Source organism: Danio aesculapii, chromosome 9 (assembly GCF_903798145.1).
Source record: "Danio aesculapii chromosome 9, fDanAes4.1, whole genome shotgun sequence".
In the NCBI taxonomy this organism is placed as follows: Eukaryota; Metazoa; Chordata; class Actinopteri; order Cypriniformes; family Danionidae; genus Danio; species Danio aesculapii.
This window is the reverse complement of record NC_079443.1, coordinates 3,517,189-3,542,188: the sequence shown is the minus strand read 5'-3', so window position 1 is coordinate 3,542,188 and position 25,000 is coordinate 3,517,189. Positions and strand designations below refer to the sequence as shown.

Here is a 25,000-nt window from a genome sequence, read left to right as displayed (position 1 = left end):
TTTACCCAGCGGATGCCCTTCCATCTGTGGGAAACATCCACTCTTAAATTCACACACATATACTACGGCCAATTTGGCTTATTCAATTTCCCTATGGCGCATGTGTTTGGACTGTGAGGGAAACCGAAACACCCGAGGAAAACCCACGCCAACATGGGAAGAATATGCAAACTCCACACAGAAATGCCAACTGACTCAGCCTGGGCTCAAACCAGCGACCTTCTTGCTGTGAAGCCATCGTGCTACTCACTGCGCCACCGTGACGCCCTAAAGGCACAATATGTATGAGTTATTCAGAGGTGGGTAGTAACGAATTACATTTACTTCGTTACATGTACTTGAGTAAATTTGTAGAGTAACGTGTACTTTTTGAGTACATTTAAAAATGTGTACTATTACTCAAGTAAATCATTAGAGAATAATCATTACTCTTACTTCGATACATTTGGCGGCATTCCTCTGTTACTGTCAAATGATAATAAATACGATTCATATGACTCGCAAATATCCGCATTTGAGAGGTTGTGTCGCAGGAGGTTGCTATAAAGACGCGTCTCACGCTTAGAGGGCACGCCTATGTTGGAATGATGGCTGAAGTCGAGGAAGACGTGCGAGTTTATACTGCGGTCACGCCATGTCCATCTGCGGTTCCGAGAAGGATGGTAACGCTGTCTGTGCAGTGAGCTTATCGGACTCAAGTTCAGTCAATGTTTTCACTCCAAGATGTCAATAAGAATAGTTTGATAATGCGATGCACGCTGAACTGTTCATCGAACTGCTATCGCAACATATACATGAACTACAGCTCCAACCTGAAAAAACACGTAGTGGTAAGTGTCAAAATGATCCTAATTTGATCCTTATTATCGATGGGGTATCTAAAGAAACTGCTGTTTAATGGAATAACTGATTAGCCCTGCACATATAAGTCATTCACACTGTTAACCATTTTTTTCAAAAACAAGTTAGGGCAATAAGGCACCTTAAAATGGTTTTAAAAACATAAAAAATTGCTTTTACTTTAGCCGATATAAAACAAGACATTCACCAGAAGAAAAAATATTACAGGAAATACCAACACAATCTCACGGCAATTCGTAACTTTTTGATTTAGTGGCTAATTCGTATGAATTCGTACGATCTAATTCGTACGATTTAGTATGATTTGCTCATCCCCCAATGACGGTTGAGTTCAGGGGTGGGGTTAGGTGCCACGCCTCCTTTTTAAAATCGTACAATTTCGTACGACTGAACTCGTACGAATTCATACGAATTAGCCACTAAACTGACAAAACGTAAATTACTTATGTTTTCTCGTGAGATCAGGCTGGAAATACTGTGAAAAATTCCTTGCTCTGTTAAACACCATTTGGGAAATATTTGAACAAGAAATAATATTCACTGGAGGGCGATTAATTTGGACTTCAGATATATATATTAAATGAAAAATAACTAGTAACTATTTACTTGAGTAATTTTTTCATCAGATAATTTTTTAATCTTACTCGAGTAACTTTTAAGATTGTTACTTTTACTGGAGTAAAACTTTCTGCACGTACTTGTACTTGAGTATAGATTTTGGATACTCTACTCACCAATTTCTGTTTAATGGAAATGTTGTGAAGGGCAAGATGGCGGCAGCCATATGTAGCTGTGAAACGCTGCAGGAGATAAATATCAAATATCTGGGTACTCCGATGTCTGCAGGTCTGTTTTTTACCAGTTTGACTTGGTACTGTTTCACGTGCAACTGTGCCGTATAATATAACAGTTATGGCAGGGGCGATGGAACAGTATGCTGGCAGATTACTACTCCAACGCATGAGGTACAGCGGCCATCTCGTCATTTGTGCTGGACTGTATAGAGTATACCCTACACTACTAGACCATTTTGTAAACAAAAACAACGGACCGAATGTATTTCCTGTTTAATTTCGACAGCTTCTGAGAACTGAAAAATTCTCCAATAATATTTTTGATAACTGTTTTAACATTAAGTTTTGATTGAATAGCCTCTTGTTCCAGTTATAAAAGAGTTTTATAGCTAGCAGGAAATGTACATGGGTCAATGACAAGACCACATTGAAATGGTCTATAACTGTGCCCCTGTCAGGGGACTCGGTGAGGGCGGCGATGGTTCCAGATGCATCGAGTGATGTACCCCCCAAGGGTTTCTGAGCTAGCCGTATTTGCTTGGCTTTTCCGAACTCCAGGATGACACTTTATATATTATAGGAAATACTATGAAAAATTCCTTGCGCTGTTTAACATCATTTGGAAAATATTTGAAGAATAAAAAATAATAACAGGAGGGCTGTATATGCTGAATTATGTACTTACATTATATCAAATGTTTCGAAGAATGTTCAAATTCAGAGAAATTAACAATTTGAACTAGTTAAACAGAGCGTGTGCTGTGTGTTCATGCCAATGACATCACACACTCTTGATTTCTGGTTTGGTTTTCTAGAAAGCAGGGAAACAGCAAAGGCTTTAATATGTTGTGTGTTTTATTAGCCTGTACAAAGTAGCATTATAACTGAAGCCTAAAATGTATTTAGTCTTATAAAACAGCGCTGTTTTTCCACATGACCACGAGCTAAAAAACAGGAAGCAGCAGAATGTGGCATAATAAAAGCTCCGCTGTTCTCTCATCAAAAATTGCTTCAATAATTTTCTCATTTCACTTCACGGCTTTCAGTTTTACTCTGCTTCATACTATGATGAAAATAAGTGTTAAATCATCCACAAGATTTCAGCAGGAGTCTCATAAGACCTAATGAAGACCACAACTCCCATAATTCCACACTCAGTCACGACATCATCATTTCAAGCAGGATAACGCACCATGTCATGAAACACAAATCATCTCAGACTAGTTTCTTGAACGTGACAATGAGTTCACTGTACTCAAATGGCCTCCACAGTCACCATATCTCAATCCAATAGAGCACCTTGGGGATGTGGTGAAACGGGAGATTCGCATCATGGATGTGCAGCCGACAAAACTCCAGCAACTGCGTGATGCTATCATGTTAATATGAACCAAAATCTCTGAGGAATATTTCCAGTGCCTTGTTGAATCTATGCCAAAATGGATTAAGGCGGATCTGAAGGCAAAAAGTGGTCCAACCCTGTTCTAGTAAGGTGTACCTAATAAAGTGGCCAGTGAGTGTATAAATCCAGAATAAAGTGTCAAAGCACAAAGTCTGAGGAATAATGAAGAGAAAACTAACACCAAACAGTGTAGATTTTTTGTTATTTGCTGAAAAAGCTGGAAAACTCACTCTCTCCTCTGGGGAAAGTTTACCAGCCCCAACACACTTAGCTAAGAAGATGGAAAAAATTACAAGTTCACACCTCTGAGTGTGTGTGTGTGTGGATGAATGTGCAGTTTTTCCGCATCTCTGTTCATGTGTGTGAGTGTGTGCATGTGTGTGTGTATCCGTTCCTGAGGGCAGCACATGTGGTTCTACTCAGGTTGTCCACAGCGCATCACCTCAGGCCAAACACACAGCTAACAGTGAACACACAGCAACGCTTCACAAACACACAAGCAAGGATCTGAGTGTAGGTTTCAGTCTGCCAACTTTATTGATCATTCAAGTATCTTAAAGGGATAGTTCGCCCAAAACTGAAAATTATGTCATCATTTACTCATCCTTCACTTGTTCCAAACCTGGGGTGCGTTTCGCAAACAACGATGTAACTCGCGGCTTAACTATCGTAGTACGATGCGTCGCGTCATTGGCGTAGTGGTAAGTGCGTCGACACATGCACTCCAGTGCTCACGGCGACCCGAGTTCGATTCCCGCCTCGTTGTCCTATGCCGATCCTTCCCTTTCTCTGCTCCCCATGCTTTCCTGTCAATACTCTCTACTCTCCTATACATTAAAGGTGACTGGTTTCCCCCACAGTCCAAACACATGCGCTACAGGTGAATCGAATTGTGTGAATGTGAAAGTGTATGGGTGTTTCCCAGTACTGGGTTGCAGCTGGAAGGGCATCCGCTGCGTAAAACATATGCTGGAATAGTTGGTGGTTCATTCCGCTGTGGTGGCCCCTGATAGATAAGGGACTAAGCCGAAGGAAAATGAATGAATACATGAAGGCTAACTGTTTTAAACACATTCAACAAGACTATTTGTGCAAATTTAAGTCAATATTCACTGAAAACATTCACCCTTGTAGCAGATATGATCCTCGTGTTAGACTTTAATATGTAAGAAGATGCTACCTACAAGCTTATTACATGGTGTTGACATTAATTCTCTATTATTGTTTTTTTGTATGGCTACAAAGGCTTTTCCAAAGCTTTCAGAGACAATACAACATGCTGTAGGGAAAAGAGCAGCATCAACAATCTTCAAAACATCTCCTTTTGTCATGCTATGGAAAAAGTCAGGTATTTATAATGTAAATATTCAATTTAGGCTGAACTATTCCCTTATGAAAATAGTGTGTGTGCATGTACCTTGTATTACTTATGTTTGGGGACCAAATGTGCCAACAAGTATAGCAATTCCAGTAAATAAGCTCATTAATCACACAGACTGAAGTCTTTTGAAAATATCAAAGTGCAGATGGTTTCCTGAGAGAGTTGGGTTTAGGAGTAGGGGAGAGAATATACAGTCTGTACAGTAGAAATATATCTCCATGTGTATGAGACGTCCCCATATAGATAGCGGTACAAGTGTGCATGTGAAAGCCAACAGAGTGAAATCACTGTGCAAAGGAGCAAGGAAGATTCATAAAGGAACTCCTCAGCCCACCCGTGCGATCTCTCGCCTGTGTGGAGGTGTTTGTATATGACAATTATGTTTACATGAGATGCTTCTCCGGAGGTGTGTGTACAGCGAAGAGTGAGTCAGTCCTGATTGAAAGCAGGTGTGTGTGTGTGTACCTGACAGTGGAAGACATATTCCGGTGTGGCCTTCTTGTACTTCATGTTCCAGACCAAAGCCACTCCATCAGGCTCATGCGGAGCTTCCTCGTTGTTGTTGTAAGAGGCAACCAGCAACTCTGGATACTGTGAGCACATGTGTAGAGCTTAGTAAAACAACACCTTTAGCACACACACACAAAACACAACACTCTGGACTGCTGGCTTCCAGCTTATCCTGGCCAAGAGTCACTAATCTACATTATTATACGCTAATATTCTTCTTTTTGCATTGTTACTAATATGACAGAAAAAGTCAAATAATTGCCATGGTGCACATTTAAATTTGTAAATGATAATAATTCAAAATGCAAACTAAATACCAACAAATTATTCATGTATCACTGTTTTACAGGGGACCTATTATGCAAAAATCATTTTAATAAGGGGTTTAAACACAGTTGTGTGGTAAAACACTGTGAATATAACCAGCTATTAATATTTTTTTTATAATCATACAACATAAAAACACTTTGATTGACATTCTCCCTTTGTACGTGTCATAAGGGGAAAGCCCCGCCCATTAATGACTATCTCCCACTCATTAGCATAGGACGTTAGTCTTGTCTTTTAATCTGCCACTATGCTGACACACAGGCATTTGTAGCTGCGCCCTCTTTTGAAAAAATCTCATTCGCATTTAAAGCGACAGTCATTTGGATCAAAGGCTCTATTTTAACGATCTAGGCGTAAAGTCTAAAGCGTATGGCGCAAACGCATTAAGGGCGTGTCCGAATCCACTTTTGCCATTTTAAGGATGGAAAAATAAGGTTTGCACCCGGCGCATGGTCTAACAGGGTTGAGCTTATTCTCTTATTGAGTTCTGGGTGTGTTTTGAGCATAACGTGCATTAAACCATTCTCATGACTCTCATCTCCCATTCCCTTTAAGAGTCAGTTGCGTCGCGCCATTGCGCATTTGCTGTTTACATGGCGGACTTTGTAAGCAGAAAAAAATGAACGCTTCACTAGCAAGAAAACAGCTTAACAGACCATCTGCAGCGTGAGAATAAAGAACGAGCCTCCTCCATTCGGCCACTTTACTTTCCTTTTGCTCTTTTCTTTACTCCTTGTACTCACTCCACTGAAGACATCCATTAGCCTACATATTTAATTTAGTTTGTTAAGCACAAAGATTTGTTTCAAAACTATTTCTAAAGTCAGTTCTAATTTCCAGCTAACGAGTAAATGAACAATAATAACGAAGTGTGGTAAAAACACTTATATCCAGTTATATCCAAATGCACGTCCTGTGCTTACGCTCCATATGGTGATGCATGCGTCTCTAAAACCCGACAGATGGACAAATCTAAACTTGTTTTTACTAAAACAAATATAAATATGCATATAATAATTACTACTGCTAATAATAATAATAATAGTATTACACAAATGCAAACTGTCATGAATAAAGGGAGTCTATTTCAGTTTCACAGAATAGCAACACGCCAACAATGCACCTAAACACTCCTCCTTTTTAGCCCGGAACATCCATGAGTCCAAAGTAGCGCAAATGGATTTGCTATTTAAACAATGTGGTGCAAAAACGGTAAAATGAGGGTTGCGCTGGTCTGAAAAGAGCAACAAATCGTGTCAATCATGTCTTGTGCTTTATTGCGCTGGGTGTATGATAGGGTCCTAAAAGCGGCAGTTTCAAAGAGTTATAAAACATTATTTGTGTGGTATTTTGAGCTAAAACAAACACACTCTAGGGACATCAGAGTCTTATTTTACATCTTTTAAAAATGGGCAGAATAGGTATACTTATATGAATAATCGCAGACAACAGAAATGAGGAGAAAATGAGAGCTCAAACATGCTGCAAGTTAAGAAAACACACGCAAATAGAAAACTGGCTGCAAATAGCCCAGACCTCAACTGAAAAATGTCAGGGACCCCAAAAATCGATGAACCAGGCTGTTTTTCTGTTTGGAGTCAGCTAAACAAGGAATCAGCGTAAAAAAAAATTGTTTTTGGTAATCAAACTGGCGATCCTTCTGTTGACATCAACCTGAGGGCTTCCATAGCAAATGTAAATCAATATTCCTAAGCAGGCCCCTCCTACCGCTAGTTTACTATGAGAGAATCATGCACAAGAGAAACCCACACCCACACTCAATATTTCATTTCAGTTGGAAGAACTAAAAATCAAAATATGTCAAAATACTGAAATAAAATATCAGCAACTTACGGTTTATGCTGACTTTGAAGATTATAAGCGAACTGTAATTCAACAATGAAAAAATGAAGTACGAAAGCAAATCATTTATAATATGAAAATAAAAACTGTCAATTTTTATTTAAGTTGATTTCAGGTCATTAATTTTTCAAATGTTTTAGAAAAAACATAATTAATACAAAAGTGATCAATATATAAAGATATATACACAACCTGACAAAAGTCTTGTCGCCTATCCAAGTTTTAGGATAATAACAAGCAAAGGCCTCCAGATGACGCTTATTTGACCACAATAAAATATGATCATGTCTTGATTTTTAATGATTTAATTAGGACAGTAAGGTCTGACTTTGCTCAGATAAAAGTCTTTCTGCTGCAGTGGAAACAGAATGAATATTGTGTCTGACTTCATCATGAGCTTGGAGGACTGCATCCATACATCTCTGCAATGACTCAAATCACTGATTAATAAAGTCATCTGGAAGGGCAAAGAAAGCATTCTTGCAGGATTCCCAGAATTCATCAAGATTCTTAAGATTCATTTTCAATGCCTCCTCCATCTTACCCAAGACATGCTCAATAACGTTCATGTCTGGTGACTGGGCTGGCCAATCCTGGAGCAACTTGACCTTTTTGGCTTTCAGGAACTTTGATGTGGAGGCTGATGTATGATAATAATAATATCCTGCTGAAGAATTTGCCCTCTCCTGTGGTTTGTAATGTAATGGGCAGCACAAATGTCTTGACACCTCAGGCTGTTGATGTTGCAGATCTCTCGCAATCCCCCATACTGAATGTAACCCCAAACCATGATTTTTCCTTCACCAAACTTGACTGATTTCTGTAAGAATTGTGTCCATGCGGGTTCCAGTAGGTCTTCTGCAGTATTAGTGATGATTGGGATGCAGATCAACAGATGATTCATGGAAAAAATCTATTTTCTGCCACTTTTGCAAATGATCAACAAGAAGTCAAGTTATTATTTGTTGCTCTTACAACTGGGATTGACGACAACACTTTAGTCAGGTAGTGTACTAGCAGTTTTGATATGCATGAATCACGTACCTGTGGGGACCAATCCAGGCAGGTCACCACTCGCTGTTTGGACCAGCGATCATCAACAAACTTTCTATTCAGAGACAGTTTTGTCCCAGCCTGCATCTCACTACACACGCACACACACACATACGCAAACATCTCTGATTAAACAGTGCATATGCAATGCTTTATGGTTAGTTTTAGGTTTGTAATGCTAATCGTTACCCCTCCTTCTCCTCCATGTCACGGCCGCTGTAGTCGAAGAAAACATCCACGTGTTCGGACAGAGCGCGCTCCACGATGCGTGTGCTGTGATCGAAAAAGTCCATGAACTCCTCCGAGTGCAGAATCTGCAACTTCTCCTCCTCTGTCAGCTCATGAGGCAGCGCTACACGCATAAACCAACCAGAAACCATGCGTAAATGCATTAAATAAGTTCATTTATACTTTAAAACTACTGAACACAGACACATTCAGGAGACACCGAAGTCTGAACTACACTGTTCCTATTTACTGTGACCTTTATGTGAAGCTGCTTTGACACAATCTACATTGTATAAGCGCTATACAAATAAAGGTGAATTGAATTGAATTGAATTATCGTACATCTTGTAAACGGGGTAAAATATGTGCCCTTTAAAACGTGTGTGTGGAGTTTGTTCAATACCTTCCTCCACTTGTTTCTCCACTAGTTTCTCCTTCTCTGTCTCAGCTTCTGGCTGTGCTGCTGGAGTCTCTTCCTCTTCATCTTCCTCTGCACACAAAATAAAAGATGATCACAAGCATTAATATGATAGCAGAGATTTAAAGGAGTGATGTTTATATACATAAAGGCGTCAAATGAATGTGCTGCTGCATAAAGGGATAGTTCACCCAAAAATGTCATTGTTGTCAAACTTTTAATTGTTTTAAACCTGTTTTTTAATTGTTTTAAAAAGTTTTTTTTTTCAAAAAAAATTAAATAAAATTTAAATTGTTCAAAAAAGTAAAAAAAAAAATAAATAAATAAATAAATCACATCTGCAAATATAATCTGAAGTGAACACCAATATGGGACATTTTATCTTTATCTACAGTGGGTAAAAGTGGGTAATATGACACTTTTTCTACTATACTGCTACTAAACACTAAGCAGCAGAAAAATAAAGCGAGGTACTTTATAATTAGTATCTTGGTGTTTAGGAAGCCGCTTTAACATTGTAACACTCTTCGTTCCATTTGTGTATTATCAGCAGCGCATTTACATATCAACACCTATTCAGCGTTAAACAGCGTGGCCTGAGGACAATATGAACCATGCGCCGTGAAATCGGCCAATCATAATAGAGCTAGTTAACATATTTCAATGAGCTCTAAACATACAGTATCAAAAGAAGCCTTCTGAATGTAAGGGTCAGAGGGCATTGGGTGTGTAATTCAGTGACTTGCAAGGTTATTACAGTTTTGCTTTTCTAAAATGAGTTTTTATTTGGATATTATTTTTTCCTTTTTTAAAACTTTCCAGGTTCTGCAGGTTGCAATGTCCCGAATTTTGATTGCCAATCTTAAGCCAATTGTAATGGTTTGTTTTAGTTAAATTTGGAATTTCTCCAACTAATCGAAGAGTCTGGGGGATCAGAGTTCTCCGACTTGCACCCCCGATTTTAAGGTCAAAATTATTAGCCCCCTTAAGCAATGTTTGTTTTGGATAGTCTTCAGAACAAACCATCGTTATACAATGACTTGCCTAATTACCCTAACTTTAGCCTAATTAACCTAGTTAAACCTTAAATGTCATTTTAAGCTGAATACTAGCATCTTGAAAAAATATATAGTCAAATATTATGTGCTGTCATCATGGCAGAGATAAAAGAAATGAGTTATTAAAACTATTATGTTTAGAAATGTGTTGAAAAATCTTTGCGTTAAACAGAAACTGGTAAAAAAAAAATATAGAGGGCGGCTAATAATTCAGGAGGGCTAATAATTCTGCCTTCAACTGTATATAAAGCTTCATAATTTGGATTGTTAACTTTATTTTCCACTTAATACCCTTGTGTTGACATATGTATAAATGTACCCTGAGCTACTGAAAAAACACCAAAAAATCCTTGTGTGTTTGCGCACACTTGTCAAATCTTTTGATTTTTAAGGTTGAGCTCAGTACAAAAGTAACTAAAAGGTAAAAGAATTGATCAAGTTAATGACCCCTTAAAGGGCACCTATGGTAAAAAATCTACTTTTCAAGCTGTTTAGACAGACATATGTGCATGTATGGTGTATAGACTGTCATATTGGGGTGATATAAGTACACCCAGTGCTTTTTTTTTTTCAATTTAACAACATAAAAAACGATGGACCAATTGGAGCTGTTTTCAAACCGACCGCAACTTTACGTAGGAGAGCGGTCCCCCCACCCACCAATATTGATTGACAGGCGCGTCATCATATCCTCAGTTTGTTGATTCTTTTTGAATATTTCCCAAATGAGCAAGGAAATTTTCACAGTATTTCCTATAATATTTTTTCTTCTGGAGAAAGTCTTATTTGTTTTAATTCGGCTAGAATAAAAGCAGTTTTAAATTTTTTATGAACCATTTAAGGTCAAAATTATTAGCCCCTTCAAGCAATATTTGTTTTGGATAGTCTTCAGAACAAACCATCGTTATACAATGACTTGCCTAATTTCCCTAACTTTAGCCTAATTAACCTAGTTAAACCTTAAATGTCCCTTTAAGCTGAATACTAGCATCTTGAAAAATATATAGTCAAATATTATGTGCTGTCATCATGGCAAAGATAATAGAAATGAGTTATTAAAACTATTATGTTTAGAAATGTGTTGAAAAATCTTTGCGTTAAACAGAAACTGGTGAAAAAATATAGAGGGCGGCTAATAATTCAGGAGGGCTAATAATTCTGCCTTCAACTGTATATAAAGCTTCATAATTTGGATTGTTAACTTTATTTTCCACTTATTACCCTTGTGTTGACATATGTATGCATGTACCCTGAGCTACTGAAAAAACACCATAAATTCCTTGTGTGTTTGCGCACACTTGTCGAGTCTTTTGATTTTTAAGGTTGAGCTCGGTACAAAAGTAACAAAAAGGTGAAAGAATTGATCGAGTTAATGACCCCTTAAAGGGCACCTATGGTAAAAAAATCAACTTTTCAAGCTGTTTGGACAGACATATGTGCATGTATGGTGTATAGACCGTCATATTGGGCTGATATAAGCACACCCAGTGCTTTTTTTTTCAATTTAACAACATAAAAACGGTGGACCAATTGGAGTGGTTTTCAAACAGACCGCAACTTTACGTAGGAGAGCGGTCCCCCCGCCCACCAATATTGATTGACAGGCGCATCATCATATCCTCAGTTTGTTGATTCTTTTTGAATATTTCCCAAATGAGCAAGGAAATTTTCACAGTATTTCCTATAATATTTTTTCTTCTGGAGAAAGTCTTATTTGTTTTAATTCGGCTAGAATAAAAGCAGTTTTAAATTTTTTTATGAACCATTTTAAGGTCAAAATTATTAGCCCCTTCAAGCAATATTTGTTTTGGATAGTCTTCAGAACAAACCATCGTTATACAATGACTTGCCTAATTACCCTAACTTTAGCCTAATTAACCTAGTTAAACCTTAAATGTCACTTTAAGCTGAATACTAGCATCTTGAAAAATATATAGTCAAATATTGTGCTGTCATCACGGCACAGATAAAAGAAATGAGTTATTAAAACTATTATGTTTAGAAATGTGTTGAAAAATCTTTGCGTTAAACAGAAACTGGTGAAAAAATATAGAGGGCGGCTAATAATTCAGGAGGGCTAATAATTCTGCCTTCAACTGTATATAAAGCTTCATAATTTGGATTGTTAACTTTATTTTCCACTTATTACCCTTGTGTTGACATATGTGTGCATGTATTCTGAGCTACTGAAAAAACACCAAAGATTCCTTGTGTGTTTGCGCACACTTGTCGAGTCTTTTGATTTTTAAGGTTGAGCTCGGTACAAAAGTAACAAAAAGGTGAAAGAATTGATCGAGTTAATGACCCCTTAAATTTTCTCAGACATCAGACTTTAAACTACATAAACATATCTATTTTTGGTTTACAAAAATTCACCCTGAATCCCAATTAACATAATAGAACCATATGACTGTAACGTGAAGTGACGCTGACAACAGGGAGCGCGGATCCAAATGCAGGGTTTGTTAAATGGAATGGTCAGGCAAGAAACAGTCAACACAGGAGCAAACAGATGTATATGCGCAATCCAGAGTCGGTGTTGATAAACAGGCAGATGGTCAGTACAGGCAGGCAGCAGACAACGTAAACAATCAAAACAAAGCAAGGTTCAAAAACACTAGAAGACTAGGAAAAATACATCGTAATGTTCACTATACAGATCAACAAGACTCAGCAACTTCTGTGTGTTTGTGTGCTGACTTTATTGGCCATGTAATCAGTTCATGAGCGGCTTCAGCAGTGAGTGAGTCTAATCAATGGAGACTTGGAGCAGGTGTGTGTGTAATGCATGACTGGATACTGTAGTCCATACACTGGCAGAGTTGTAGTTCTACGAGTTCTGCACAGGTTGGATCGCTGGTGATTGTGACACTAGCTATGTTTTCATTCAAAAATGTGAATGAACTTTATGCCCAAAACTGGATTATCGCATTAAAGACGTGCGAATAAAGCAGTGTTTCCATCCATTGAGTCAAAGCGAACAAAATCATCACGTCCTGATTAACTGGCGCCAAATATCAACAGTAAAAACGGAATTTGCTGCAGTAGGAGAAGCTGCGTCAATCTTTTCTTCATCTAATAAATGACTCAATCCTGACACGCAGTGAATGCATGGAGGCGTTCGAAGGTGTCACAGACGCTCTTGATTCTGAAGGTCATTAATAATATAATAACACTAGTACTTAATGGTAATGCGTTTCAGAATGACTAAAACAACATTTCAGATGTTTTATAATGTGCTCAGCCTGCTGGTTTGTCCATTTACACACAATTTCATTATCACATGACCTCTTATAACAAAGTCACGTGACATTATTTAATGCGCACACTGAAATGTGTGCGGTAAAGGTGTTTCCATAGTAGTTTATGCGCATCTTTTCTTACCAAATAAAAAGTTTATCCTACTTAATTTTTGCGCATCATGGCGTTTCCATCAACCGTTTTTTATGCGCATATGCAAATTGTGCATAAAAATAGGTGGATGGAAACATAGCTAATGACTGTGTGAGGATTTGGTACATCCATACATAAATTCTGATTAACATAATTGAAAAAGTCGGGGGTTTTGCAGGTTTCCCCAAGTTATATTTAAGACTTTTTAAGACCACTATGAATGAAATTTTAGACTCATAAAGAGCTAAACGCTAATTCATTTAGCAGATTTTTATTTGCCGTGTGAAAAAAAATTCCTTTTCCTTCAGCTTATTCCCTTTATTCATCAGGGGTTGCCACAGCGGAATGAACTGCCAACTTATATGTTTTACACAGCGGATGCTCTTACAGCTGCAAACCAGTGCTGTGAAACACCCATACACTCTCACACACATACTCATACACTACGGCCAATTTAGTTAATCCAATTCGCCTAAAGCGCATGTGTTTGTTCTGTGGGGGAAACTGGAGCTACGGAAGAAACCAACGCCAACACGGGGAGAACATGCAAACTCAAAGAATTGCCAACTGGCCCAGCTAGGATTCGAATCAGCAACCTTCTTGCTGTGAGGCGACAGTGCTAACCATTGAGTCACCATATCGACCTACGACACAATATTTCAGCAAATTTAAGACTTTTTAAAGCCTAAAATTTAGATTTTTGAGATTTAAGACCCTGCGGACACCCTGAAAAGTGGAAAAAGCTAAGTAAATCGACTAACTAATTAGGAAAATGTGACAAGTCCAAGTCTGCAGACAGCCTGTTTATTCCATTCAGATGCCCAAAAACAGCCTGAAGTGTTTTTGAACACTGTATCTACATCCCAGAGTGTGTCCTCTCGCCAAACTACAGGGGGCTTCGCCATTAAAGAGGTCTTAACCTACAGCCCGTCCAACAGACTCCTGGCGTAATTGAGACAGGGACTCTATTGAGCAGCGCATCCCACACACACACACACACTCACACACACGCAGGGCAGCAGGTGCCAGCGGCTCAGACAGCTGACGGCTGCGAGTGTGTGTCAGGCAGATGGTTCTGTATGTGTGTGTGTGTGTGTGTGTGTGTGGTGGCACGGGGATGGCACAGGGGTTTCTGCCTGACTGCTTTTAGTCAAGACTCTCTCCGGATACACAAGTCCGTGCAATTAGAGAGTCGGCAGGGGGTCCAGGGACCGCTATTCACCCCCAAACATGAGCAGCTAAATGAAGCCACTGCCCGGACCAGCTGTAAGCCACACACACACACACACAGATACACACACACACAGAGCTCATCGCCTTTTTTTTTTTTTTTAAAAGGACACTAAAAGAATAAGTTCCCAAAAGCAAACGTCTTCATTTATTTGACTTCACCCCCCCACTCCAAACCCACATGACGTTATCTGCTCTGTTGAACACAAAAAGGAGAACATTTGAAGAATATTCCAGGCCTCAATGTAATATAAAGGGAAGGAGGCCAAGTTCATCAAACTCCAAAATGGAAAATAGTAGGGCTGTGTTTGTTGTAGGCTGTAGTAATGGTGGCGAAACATAACTGTTGATTGTTTTTTCTTTCCCATAATGAATATGATTGCAAATTAAAATGGACTCTAAAAAAAAAAAAATCTACTGACTGGCCACTTTATTAGGCACACCTGTCCAACTGCTTGTTAACGCAAATTTCTAATCAGCCAATCACATGGCAGTAACTCAATGCATTTTGGCATGTAGACATGGTCAAGACGATCTGCTGCAGTTCAAACTGAACATCAGAATGAGGGAGAAAGGTGATTTAACTGACTTTGAATGTGGCATGGTTATTGGTGCCAGACGAGCTGGTCTGAGTATTTCAGAAACTGCTAATCTACTTGGATTTTCACGCACAACCATCTCTAGTGTTTACAGAGAATGGTCAGACAAAGAGAAAATATCCAGTGAGCGGCAGTTCTGTGGGCGCAAATGCCTTGTTGATGCTAGAGGTCAGAGGAGAATGGCCAGACTGGTTCAGTAACTCAAATGACCACTCATTACAACCAAGGTCTGCAGAAGACACAACACGTCAGTTCAACACGAGGCAATCACAGTCATTTCTGTTGAGCACGTCAACACAATGGCCAATCAGCGCAGTTTAAGAACAAGCTTCAGCACTTAAATGTTTACAGGAAATGGACGCGTTTTAAAATTTCAGTACCGATTGATATCGAATTCCAGTATCATGACTACACTATCCAGCATAAGAATTAAAATGAAAATTTTTTTTTTAAATGTATAAAATTTAAAACACTTTGGCTACGTGCTACAGCTTACGACCTTTTCGGGCAAATTATTTCTTTAATTTCCCCACAAACACCCCTATCCGTTAATCAAAACGAAAGCCTTGCGCTACGCCCATGCTAATGGCATGTTTTTTTTAGCATAACCAGAAAAACTTGTTTCAATAGAGAGTGAAATCGCCCTTTCCTGCAATAAACAAAATGATTATTGCTGAGAAAGTAAGAAAAAAGTTATATATTTTGTATAAAAAGTTATACAACCTTCCTTTGGCTTAACACCTACTGTTTAGATCAGTCTATACTTTTTTTTTAATAAGAAATTTTACACAAAATTCTGGAAATTTCCACCACAAAATTTGTCATTTTTTTAATCACAAATATCACACAAAAAACAGAAAAAGGGAGGTCTAATATTAGTGAACAAAAGCAGGGAATAGATAATAAAGGATATATGTGTGATTTCAGATCCAGCATTAGGGTTGTCATGATACTGGGATTCGATATCAATCGGTACTGAAACTTTAAATGCGTCCATTTCCCGTGAACATTTAAGCCCTGTTGAGCGCGTTCTTAAACAGCGCTGATTCACGGCTACTGTAATTGGCCGTGAAGGTCATCAGTTTACCAAACTCACCGCTGTTTACTGAGTGTAAACGCAGATACAGGGACACTGGAGCATTTTCAAGCCGCGATTCATCAGCGGATTGCTCGTATGTCAGCTTATGGACAAACCAGCTGATCGACATGACTTTGAAACGCTCCAGTGTCCCTGTATCTGTGTTTACACGGAGTAATCAGCGATGAGTTCGGTGAACCTTCACACCCAATCACAGTCATTTTTGTTGAGCACATCAACACAATAGCCAATCAGCGCTGTTTAAGATCGAGCTCCAGCACTTAAATGTTAACAGGAAATTCACGTTTTTTGTTTTATTTCAGTACCGATTGATATCGAATTCCAGTATCATGACAACACTATCCAGCATAAGTCAATTAAAAGGAAAAAATGGTCAAAAAATTTATAAATTCTGAACACTTTGGCTACATGCTACAGCTTACGACCTCATGAAATGCTTTCAATGATTTTTAAAACAAATAAAAGCATTTAAAGACAAAAGAAATTTCATTTTTGGACAAATTATTTCTTTTATTTCCCCACAAACACCCCTATCCGTTAATCAAAACGAAAGTCTTGCGCTACGCCCATGCTAATGGCATGTTTTTTTTAGCATAACCAGAAAAACTTGTTTCAATAGAGAGTGAAATCGCCCTTTCCTGCAATAAACAAAATGATTATTGCAGGGAAAGTAAGAACATGGGTAAAAGTGAGAGTTATATAACCTTCCTTTGGCTTAATCCCTACCGTTTAAGATCGGTCTATACTATTCATTTAAATCAAAAATTTTCCACAAAATTCTGGAAATTCCCACCACAAAATTAACCATTTTTTCTTACAAATATCACAAAAAAAACATAAAAAAAGGTCCAGCATTAGGGTCCAGATCCAGCATTAGGGTTGTCATGATACGGGAAATCGATACCAATCGGTACTGAAATTTTAAAAGAGTCCATTTCCCGTGAACATTTAAGTGCTGGAGCTCGTTCTTAAACAGTGCTGATTGGCCACTGTGTTCACGTGCTCTACAGAAATGACTGTGATTGGCCGTGAAGGTCATCAGTTTACCGAATTCACCACTCTGTACTGAGTGTAACTGCAGATACAGGGACACTGGAGCGTTTTAAAGCCCCCATTCATCAGCGGATTGCTCGTATGTCAGCTTATAGACAAACCTGAAGAATTGTGGCTTTCAAACGCTCCAGTGTCCCTTCATCTGTGTTTACACTCAGTAAACAGCGGTGAGTTCGGTGAACCTTCACAGCCAATCACAGTCATTTTTGTTGAGCACGTCAACACAATAGCCAATCAGCGCTGTTTAAGAACGAGCTCCAGCACTTAAATGTTCACAGGAAATGGACGTTTTTGTTTTATTTCAGTCCCGATTGATATCGAATTCCAGTATCATGACAACACTATCCAGCATAAGTCAATTAAAATGAAAAAATGGTCAAAAAATGTATAAATTCTGAACACTTTGGCTACATGCTACAGCTTACGACCTCATGAAATGCTTTTAATGATTTTCAAAACAAATAAAAGCATTCAAAGACAAAAGAAATGTCATTTTTGGACAAATTATTTCTTTAATTTCCCCACAAACACCCCTATCCGTTAATCAAAACGAAAGCCTTGCGCTACGCCCATGCTAATGGCATGTTTTTTTTAGCATGACCAGAAAAACTTGTTTCAATAGAGAGTGAAATCGCCCTTTCCTGCAATAATCAAAATGATAATGTCATCTGTCAGATTTTACATCAGAAACGCATCCACGGCTCTCTCTGGAGGGGCCGGGTTTGAGAGAGAGAGAGAGAGAGAGAGAGAGAGAGAGAGTGGGGGGGGTTTCGCTCTGATGAGTTTATGGAGTCGTTCTGATGACACGGGCCATCTCGCTGCGCCGGGCCCGTACTCAGCAAGGAGAGAGGAGAGAAGGTTAAAATCTTTCCTTTCAAGGGCCTCAATCAGGCTCGGAGGAAAACAGTAATCAGTGTCTTTCAGTCCGGGGCCCGAACGCAGCGCGGCCCTTTCTCCGCCAGCCAGACCCGAGCAATCAACCTGCCAGGCATTAGCAGCGGAAAAGACAATCTGAAAATAAGGGGTGTAATGCACCTGCCAGCGAAAATGCCCATTTGGAGAAAAGCAAGTGATCCTGGTGACCCCACAGAGGGGAGAGCGAGGAGAAAAAAAGAGAGCGAGAGAAAAACATTTAACAGAATTCACCCTGATGGCAGATCCCCTTCCCATCGACACCTCATCTCAAAGCAGCAGCAATTATAGCTTTTGTATCCCTCAAGAAATAAAAGCTCTTTGCTGGGGGAGGAGGGCGAACGCAGAGAGAGCGGCCAGTAATCGGCAGGCTTTGTCAAAGGACAATGTATTAATGCGAGCGCCCCATGGGGTCAGAGGTTGTTCGAGAACAAGACTAATGCTCTTTGATGTCCTCTGCAGGTGCACCGAGTCCGTCGGGCCGTCCGCTGAATAGGAGACACAGAGAGAGAGACCTCCGAGCGCTGACTGACTTCCACGCTGGTGTGTTTGTGAAAGAGTCCCGGGTGAACTGCAGCTCTGTAAATACCACACTGTGCGACTCAGTGAACAGGTTGTTCGCTATGGGCTTTTCTGCTGGTACAGTAAAAGAAACAAAGGGATGTGCGCAGCTCTACAGGGCAGCATTGTGCTCGTAGTGAACATTAATTTGAGCAGATCTAGAAAGTGAACTTAACTGCACTTCTGGACTGCACAGCATGAATTATTCTGTGTATTCCCTACTGAAAAATCCAGCTTAAACCAGCCTAGGCTGGTTGGCTGGTTTTAGCTGGTCGACCAGCCTGGTTTTAGAGGGGTTTTGACCATTTCCAGGCTGGTTTCCAGCCATTTCCAGCCTGGTCTTAGCTGGTCAGGCTGGAAAATGACCAGCTTGACCAGCCAAAACCAACTATGTCCAGCTTAAATCAGGCTGGTCAAGCTGGTTTTAGCTGGATTTTGCTGGTCATTTTCCAGCTTGACCAGCTAGAGAGAGTAATTTTTGTCATTATTACGAATTTTTAAGACAAACAAACACGTTTTAATATATTCACAATCGCGTTCATGTTTTACCGTCATGCTATTTTAAAACACGCTAAAAACAACACGCTAAATTTCGCTATCTATAATCCCTAATAATAACTCCTGTACAGCGGTCCCACATCATTCTGACACTAGATGAATCTCGATACCCTGTCAGTAAAGTCTAGTGGCTCAGAAAGAGCTTTTACAGTGTCTGCTATAATGTTAATGTTGTTTTTGTGTTTACATAGAGGAATATGGCCACTGTGTAAATACACAGTACAGTTACGATCTTATTGACACATTAGATTGGTATGATAACATGACATATGCCTTCAGTGATTTCTGTAAGATAAATACCAAAAAATAGCACAACTGTAATAACTACAGCAGTCGCGATCGTCTGATCTTACATGAAGCAAGTGATAGCGACATGCTCAATAACGTTAATGCCTGGTGATTGGGCTGGCCAATCCTGGAGCACCTTGACCTTCTTTGCTGTCAGGTACTTTGATGTGGAGGCTGAAGCATGAGAAGGGGCGCTATCCTGCTGAAGAATTTGCTCATTGTTGATATGTACACCTGTCTACATTTTTGGAGAGCACAAATTATGTAGCGAGAGCTATGTCTGGCTGCAATTTGCCTTTAAAATGAATGCTACGAGGCAGTATTGAGCCAACGACAGCTTCTGTTCATTTTACACTACCAGCTCACCAATTACTTTCGTATGGACGGCTTTTCCGGTGTTACCAGTTTGCTAAGTGGCTCACCGCATACATTGGCGGCCTTGTGACGTGGAACGGAGTTGACCAGGATGAGTCAGAGTCTCAACAGGCTGAAAACGTGGTGAAACCACGCGGCCATGACGGCTTTACTTTTTCTAGATTGCTTTTTAAATACTAATTGTTGGGTTTAGGGATGGGGTGGGTGGGTCTGTCGGTCAGTCATTCAGCCGACAGCAAGCTGGCCTGGTTGGCTGAAGTGTATATTGCGCCCTCTGGTGGATTTACACAAGAAAAGGACCTGCGAAATGAATTTGTGATCAACAAAGGTGGCCTCTGGTGGATTTACGAAAGCAAAAACCGTGAGCAGACGTACCTCTGGTTACATATTTGGATGTCCTCAGAAATGTAGACAGGGGTACTTATCCATAATGAGCCTGGGTTGGCAGTTTCCTTTGTCATTACTTTTACTACCACTTGTTAGAGTCAAAGGTTACTAGTACCTATAAGCTTTTTCTTTAATTAGCTTAGATTATAAGTTAAAAAAACATTGAAACATTTCATTTTCACAAACGGCTGGCAAGCAGTAGTTTGTTTGCATTTACAGAGACAAAAAAATGGCACGTTTTTAATCCCATCCAAAAAGAAGCATCATTAGCTTATTATAATAATATAATAGCTTATTAAAATAAACTAACTGTGAGGTATTTTGAGCTGAAACATCACAGAAGCATTCAGGGGAAATTAGATCCATCCCAAAAAGATGAAGAACAACAAAAAAAGAAGTTATTAATTACTCTATTATCCCTATAATCAATGTGGTAATTCCCTGTCTTACTGACTGAGAGACGATGAATGATGTGTTTTGGAGGTGATGGACAATAGTATTCATTTCGAGACGCTGGGATCTGTGAAGAGCTAGGCTGAGGGTTCCTCACTTTAAGAGAGACGCTCTCCATTTGAGAGGCTCCTTGTGATTAACACAGGATATTAACCCTCCTATGAGCACAAGAGCGATTAAAACAATCACTTTTAATTCAATTTCATACTCGCGCAACCCCCTGCGCTCCAGCAAGCAGAGCTGTGGATTGCAGAGAAAAGAAAATCATTTCCAACCACAAGTCTAAAGCCTTTTTCAGTGGTTTTTAATGCATGATGGGACTATAAATGAGACCAAAGCAATGGCAGACAAGTTTTTGGATCTAAAACTTTGGGATAGTTCACCCAAATACAACAATTCATGGGTTTAGTAGCACTGAAATACAGTCAATTTGACTGCTTTGGTAATTAAAGGCAGAAATACTCATAGTTCTTTTATAATTTGAATAAAATATCAATGTAAGAAAGAAATATACACATACTTAGGAAAAGTCTGGGTATATACAGTATATAAACTTCTTTTGGCCCTGCTGTCCAGCCTAAATCTGTCCACAAAACTGATTTAGCACCTCACTTTCAAAGTTTGGGAGCCAGTTTGTTTAAAGATTGCACCAAATATGTTGTGATTGTAACCATATCCAGCACTCTAAACCAGCACTAACAACCCAATGTCCTGCTGGGGCGCAGTAACAGCCACATGCTCCTCCTGACCTGCGGAAAACTGAACCTTCAACAGCCCCACACACCTCTCTGCCACAAAACACTCCATCAGAGAGAGAGAGAGAGATGGGAAAACCTTCCAATGTCACCCAGAGTGATTTGTTATGTGCTGGAGGAGAGAGTGTGAGAGTTGATGAAATGATTATACAGTGGCAAGAACGGAAGAACAGGTGTGTGTGCGTATGTGTGTATGAGAGAGAGCGAGCGCTTTAGGTCAGTGCAAAGATCAGTCTTGCTTGATACTTTTAATATACTGTGATATCAGACGTGATGCAAAATAAGGCTGCACGATACTGGAAAAATCGGATATTGAGATATTTTTTTTTCTTCAATTATATTTATGAATATTATAATAATTATATTGCGATATGAATATATAAATATTGAATCCATAAATATTGTGAATGAGTTTCACAAGATGGTCTATTTGACAGTGTTTTTTTGCAGAGTCTAACAGTATTCAGGTACAAAAATTGAATGATCACATTGAAAACAAAACGTTTTTCTTACTTTGCTTTTGCTCATTTCTAGTCCAAATATCAAAACATTCTTCGATCAAGTAACAATTCAAAAGAAATGCCAAAACTAGATGAGTTTTTCCATAAAAAGAAGCAACATTATCTGCCCATGGGGCACGTAACATCTAGTTTTTGCTTTGAAATGTAGATATTTGGACTACAAAACAAAACATACACTGACCGGCCACTTTATTAGGTACACCTTAATACACACAAGATGTACAGACACAAATATCTATACATATGAAAAAAAAAGGATTAAAATATAACACAATTTTATTTTTCACATAAATATAAAAACCACTGCCTTCATGCCTTTATCTCGAGGGGCTTTTTTTTTTGTTTATTCATGACAACTGGCTTTTTTTTAATATGTTATTATTATTTGCATTATTTATTATATGCATATTTATATTTGTTTTATTAAAAAACAAGCTTAGATTTGTCCACCTGCCAGGTTTTGGACCACATGTGGCATACGAACAGGACGCATGTTTGGATATAACTCAGTTGTTTGACCACACTTCATTATTATTGTTTATTTGTTCATTTGCTGGAGATTAGAACCGAATTTAGAAATAGTTCTGAAACAAAACTTTGCGCTTAAACAAAATTAATTACGTAGGCTAATGGATGTCTTCAGCGGAGTGAGTACAACACCGTTTCATCATCCACGAAAGTAAAGGAGTAAAGTAAAGAATAAAAGTAAAGTAAAAAGTAAAGAGGCTGAATGGAGGAGGCTCATTCTTTATCCTCGTGCTGCAGATGCTCTGTTTAACTGTTTTCTCACTAGTGAAACATTCAGTTTTTTTGTAAATAACGAATGCACTATGGCGCGACGCAACTGACTCTCAAAGGGAATGGGAGATGAGACTCTGATAGGTTGATGCTCAAAACACAGCCATAACTCATTAAAAGAATAAGCACAACCCTGTTAGACCATGCACCTCGGCGCAGAGGGTATTTTTCTGTCCTCAAAATAGCAAAAGTAGATTCAGACACGCCCTTTATGCTTTAACGCCATGCGCTTTAGACTTTGTGAATAGATCATTAAAATAGACTTTATATATTTAAGAGTTTTTATTTGGGGGGGGGTAAATTTATCGGAAGACACAGAGTCTTTTGCAATAAATTATTTTCAATAAACTCTTATTCAATAAACTCTTATCAAAACTAAGAAAAAGAAAAAGTTTTAATTTCAGTTTTAGACTGGCAGAACATCTACTGTTTTCAGCTTTTGAATTAAATAAAAATCTAATAGTGATTAAATATTTTGTTGTCATGGCTATCCAATATGATTGATCCATCTATACATTGTTAAGTCTTCTTAAAACAAAGTGCACTGTAATAATAAAACAACAGACCATGATAGCAGATGCACTCAACATCAGCCTAATCTGGCCAACAGCAACAAATCAAAGTAAAAATACTAATATAGTCTCGATGTTTGTCTTCTAAAAGAAAGCCGTAAGCAGCCTCCATTAAAAAGTTCATTATCTCATGCACAAACATCACAAAAGCAGTGATCTTGTGCATTTGACATGAGAGTGAAGTCCACATGAAAGGCCACAAAACTACAATTACACAAATCCTGACCTGCATTTGGAAACACACAATATCTCCACTAACCTACTGCTCATTTCCTGTGCTTCCTCACGCTCCGGCTCTGTAAACGGGTGTGTGTGTGTGTGTTTAATCTTGCCTTGACGTCTTATGTTTCTCGAGTCCCTGCAATTTTCCCTCAGCTTTCATCTCCATGTTCACTATGGGGAGATTATTTCCAAAAAGGGGTCGCACACTTCTGATCTTTCGTACACAGACACACATTCCTGAAAGGCACTCAGATCAGAGGCTCGTGCTCTAACTGTGGGTGCAAATTCAGTCCTATGACTGACATGTGTCAATCATGCTGTGTGATGCTGTAGATGTACAGTTGAAGTCAAAATTAATCCATTTTTTTCTTTTCTTCTTCAAATATTTCCCAAACGATGTTTAACAGATTCAGGAATTTTTCACTGTAATTCCTATAATGTTTTTTCTTCTGGAGAAAGTCTTATTTGTTTTAATTCGGCTAGAATTAGAATGTTTGTAATTTTTAATAAACCATTTTAAGGTCAATATTATTAGCCCCCTTAAGCAATATTTGTTTTTGATTGTCTACAGAACAAACCATCATTATACAATGACTTGCCTAATTACCCTAACTTGCTTAATTAACCTAAATAAGCCTTTAAATGTACCACTTTACCATGTAGTTGAAACCTGATTAACTTATGTAAATAAGTTAAAGTGACAAAAATATCTGTTGTCTTTACTTTTTGTCATAAATTTTTTTAGTGTAGAAAATATATCCATAAAAGTATAAAAGTGGTCAATTTCAACATTTGATTATCCGAGGAATCATATATGTGGCAATTTCAAAGAAATATATAACAATATATTAATATTATTATTACAATAAAACTCATTTTTGTTAGTTGAGCATTTCATTGAGTCCCCAATTAAATATTTCATTTATGGCAGAAAAATATAATGCGTCCAAGATAGGGTGCATAAATATAATGCGTCCAAGATAGGGTGCGTAAATATATTGCGTTCAACATAGGGTGCGTAAATATAATGCATCCAAGATAGGGTGCGTAAATATAATGCGTCCAACATAGGGTGCATAAATATAATGCGTCCAAGATAGGGTGCGTAAATATATTGCGTTCAACATAGGGTGCGTAAATATAATGCGTCCAACATAAGGTGCGTAAATATAATGCGTCCAACATAGGGTGCATAAATATAATGCGTCCAAGATAGGGTGCGTAAATATATTGCGTTCAACATAGGGTGCGTAAATATAATGCGTCCAACATAAGGTGCGTAAATATAATGCGTCCAACATAGGGTGCATAAATATAATGCGTCCA

At 38.6% G+C, this 25,000-nt stretch overlaps 1 protein-coding gene across 2 annotated transcripts in view; it reads right to left on the bottom strand.

Annotated features, from left to right (window-relative positions):
* The window catches only part of dync1i2a (dynein, cytoplasmic 1, intermediate chain 2a), a 61,925-nt gene that overhangs the window by 12,934 nt on the left and 23,991 nt on the right, over window positions 1-25,000 (bottom strand). For both annotated transcript variants that reach the window (XM_056464678.1, XM_056464679.1), the window contains 4 exons: window positions 8,826-8,912; window positions 8,384-8,546; window positions 8,186-8,285; window positions 4,904-5,029 (listed from right to left, as the gene is read on the bottom strand). In XM_056464678.1, the coding sequence (XP_056320653.1) occupies window positions 4,904-5,029; window positions 8,186-8,285; window positions 8,384-8,546; window positions 8,826-8,912 (476 nt within the window). The remainder of the gene's footprint in view (window positions 1-4,903; window positions 5,030-8,185; window positions 8,286-8,383; window positions 8,547-8,825; window positions 8,913-25,000) is intronic.